Source organism: Neoarius graeffei, chromosome 18 (assembly GCF_027579695.1).
Source record: "Neoarius graeffei isolate fNeoGra1 chromosome 18, fNeoGra1.pri, whole genome shotgun sequence".
In the NCBI taxonomy this organism is placed as follows: Eukaryota; Metazoa; Chordata; class Actinopteri; order Siluriformes; family Ariidae; genus Neoarius; species Neoarius graeffei.
The window spans coordinates 68,711,856-68,714,355 of record NC_083586.1 but is presented as its reverse complement, the minus strand read 5'-3'; the positions used below and the strand labels follow the sequence as shown (position 1 = coordinate 68,714,355).

At 49.2% G+C, this 2,500-nt stretch overlaps 1 protein-coding gene across 3 annotated transcripts in view; it reads left to right on the top strand.

The window, feature by feature from the left end:
• Nucleotides 1-413: 413 nt before the first annotated feature.
• Nucleotides 414-2,500, top strand: part of LOC132866522 (general transcription factor 3C polypeptide 1) — a 43,822-nt gene continuing 41,735 nt past the window's right edge. For all 3 annotated transcript variants that reach the window (XM_060899344.1, XM_060899345.1, XM_060899343.1), the window contains exons 1-5: nucleotides 414-770; nucleotides 1,180-1,389; nucleotides 1,556-1,732; nucleotides 1,852-1,995; nucleotides 2,104-2,200. In XM_060899344.1, the coding sequence (XP_060755327.1) occupies nucleotides 547-770; nucleotides 1,180-1,389; nucleotides 1,556-1,732; nucleotides 1,852-1,995; nucleotides 2,104-2,200 (852 nt within the window). In that variant the 5' untranslated portion in view covers nucleotides 414-546. The remainder of the gene's footprint in view (nucleotides 771-1,179; nucleotides 1,390-1,555; nucleotides 1,733-1,851; nucleotides 1,996-2,103; nucleotides 2,201-2,500) is intronic.

Sequence of the window (2,500 nt, the reverse complement as noted above, 5' to 3'; positions counted from 1 at the left end):
GTTATATTGCTGTTTTATAACAGGAAATAGGAGATAAATTTGACTATATTTACAATATTTTCTTTTGCTAAGATAACTTTTTTTGCAGTGAAGGAGGCTGAAATTACGTTAGAAGGATTTACTTATAGTGGTCTTTAAAAAACATGATATTTTTATAATATATTTTTGCTGATTTTTATGAACTAGCAGTGAACACATCATTCCTGCAAGATGGCGGCAGCAGACGATTCAGCCGCTACTGCACAGGAGACGAAGAAGAAGAGGAAGCAGCCCGCCTGTTTTGCCCGCCTTCTGCACTATGATTGGCTAGTTAGTCGCCGGCTCTCGGGGTCTGTCCAATCATCAGTGCGCTCGTGCTAAAAACTACTAGAAGAGGCGGAGAAAATGGGCGGACGCGGAAAAGAAAACAAAAAAAAAAGGGAAAACGTCATTTGCTCGCGTGCGCTCGTGGAATATGTATATATATGTGTGTGTGAGGAAAGCTAATGGCTAACTGTGAGGTATTTTAGCTCCGCGCGTTTGCTGAGTATTCCTGTGTGATTAAAGATGGACGCGCTGGCGATAGTGCTAGACGAGGTGGCTTTAGAGGGTCTGGACGGTATAACCGCGAGCTCTCTGTGGCTCCGGCTGGAGAGCAGGCAGCCGCCTTTCCCCCTGACTGTGGACGCCATGACCCGGGAGTTTGTGTGGAGGTTTCTGGTGTCCAGTGCGGATGAGGTGTCCTTTTCCCTGCTCCCTCAGGACAGACCGCCCGTCACCATATACGACCGGTCAGTCTTAGAGATTCATAAAAATCCCCTCAGAGTCTGAGATGGAGCCCTGCTCCCTGCACAGGCGCCCTGCCTAGGGCAGAACACTGATTTTACACCCTACGTAGTGTGCTTCATGTTCAGCTCTTGGGGAGTTTGCTAGTAAGCTTCGTTCATCGCAGTGATGGTGAGCTGCCTGCCTGTAACCCGGGTGTTCGGTGTAGGGGACAGTTCTGGCAGGTTCACTCTCAACTGACTCAGCACTTCAAGATAGTTGTGATGTCACACCATCCAGCTTGTGATTGGCTGATCAGATGCACCCTAAGCTCCGCCCACTGTTGATCCTGTCAGTGAGAGTGAGGAGGTGTATGTGGACATGCTAACACTGTGTGTGTGTGTGTGTGTGTGTGTGTTACCCATGATGCTGCAGGTTTCTGGAGCTCGACCCGGAGACGGGGATCCAGGAGCTGAGGGGCGTGCTACAGAAGAACGATGACGTTTACCCTGCCAGTGTGGTGCAGGACGACCCGGGGGGCATCCAGGGGTCATGTCTCTATTACAGAGAGAGGAAGAACATAAACAACCTCATCAGGACAGAAACACACACACCCCGCCTCACGCTGCAAGAAGCACACACAAAGTCAGTATACACACACACACACAGAGTCAGTGCACACAGTTGTGTGTTATGATTGATTGATTGTTTATTCCATACTGCATGTGTGTGTGGGGAGAGTAGTTCCTAATGGTGCTGCAGTTGTTTACTTTGTTTGTTTGTTTGTTTGTTTGTTTGTTTGTTTGTTGAGGTGGGGGGAGAAGCTGGTGATTGTGGCAAGTCAGCAGGTGAGAAACCGAGCTCTGATTGGCTGTGAGGGAAATCCGGAGCTGAAGCTGAGTGACCTGTCGTACTGCATCTTGGAGAGACTGGGACGAGCTCGCTGGCAGGGGGAGTTACAGAGAGACTTACACACCACAGCATTCAAGTACACACACACACACACACACACACACACTTTGTTGATGATAGTTTATGCAGGAGGACCAATGAAGTACAGTTCCTTCCCTTTTGAATGAGACAGCTCTTTTCTGATTGGCTGTTCAGGCTCGACTCGGGGAAAATCCATTACCTGCGTAAATCTCTGGATAGAAATGGTCTGATCACCATGCAGTCACACGTCGTTCGTCTGCCGTCAGGAGCTCAGCAGCACTCCATCCTACTGCTGCTCAAACGCTTCCATGTGGACAGGTACACACGCGTGCACACACACACACACACACACACACACACACACACACACACACACACACACAGAGTAACGGTAGTAAAGTCTGTGTCCTGTTATTATGGTCTCAGAAGGAGTAAATATGACATCCTGATGGAGGTGACGTCCAACATCCTGTCTGAGCTCCCCAACAACATCGGCATCATGCTCAAACTGCGGGACCAGCTGGTGAGCTGTGTGTGTGTGTGCATACGCGCTTCCCTTTGCTTCCTGTTAGTAATGTGGAACTCGGACAGAACTCGGGAGCAGTGCGTTCTCCCCTCACACCAGAACCTTCACGCCACTCACTAGTGGGCGTGGCCTGTATTTAGTTCATGGGTCGCACACTCATAATACATTGCTTCACTTCTCATTTGCATAAATGTTTGCTCCGCCTCCTGTCAGTATGGAGTTGATGTTTAAAATGAAAGCTTTCCAGCTGTGCGCTGTCAGTGCTGGTGTAAACGCTGTAGCACTGCCGTCAGTGAG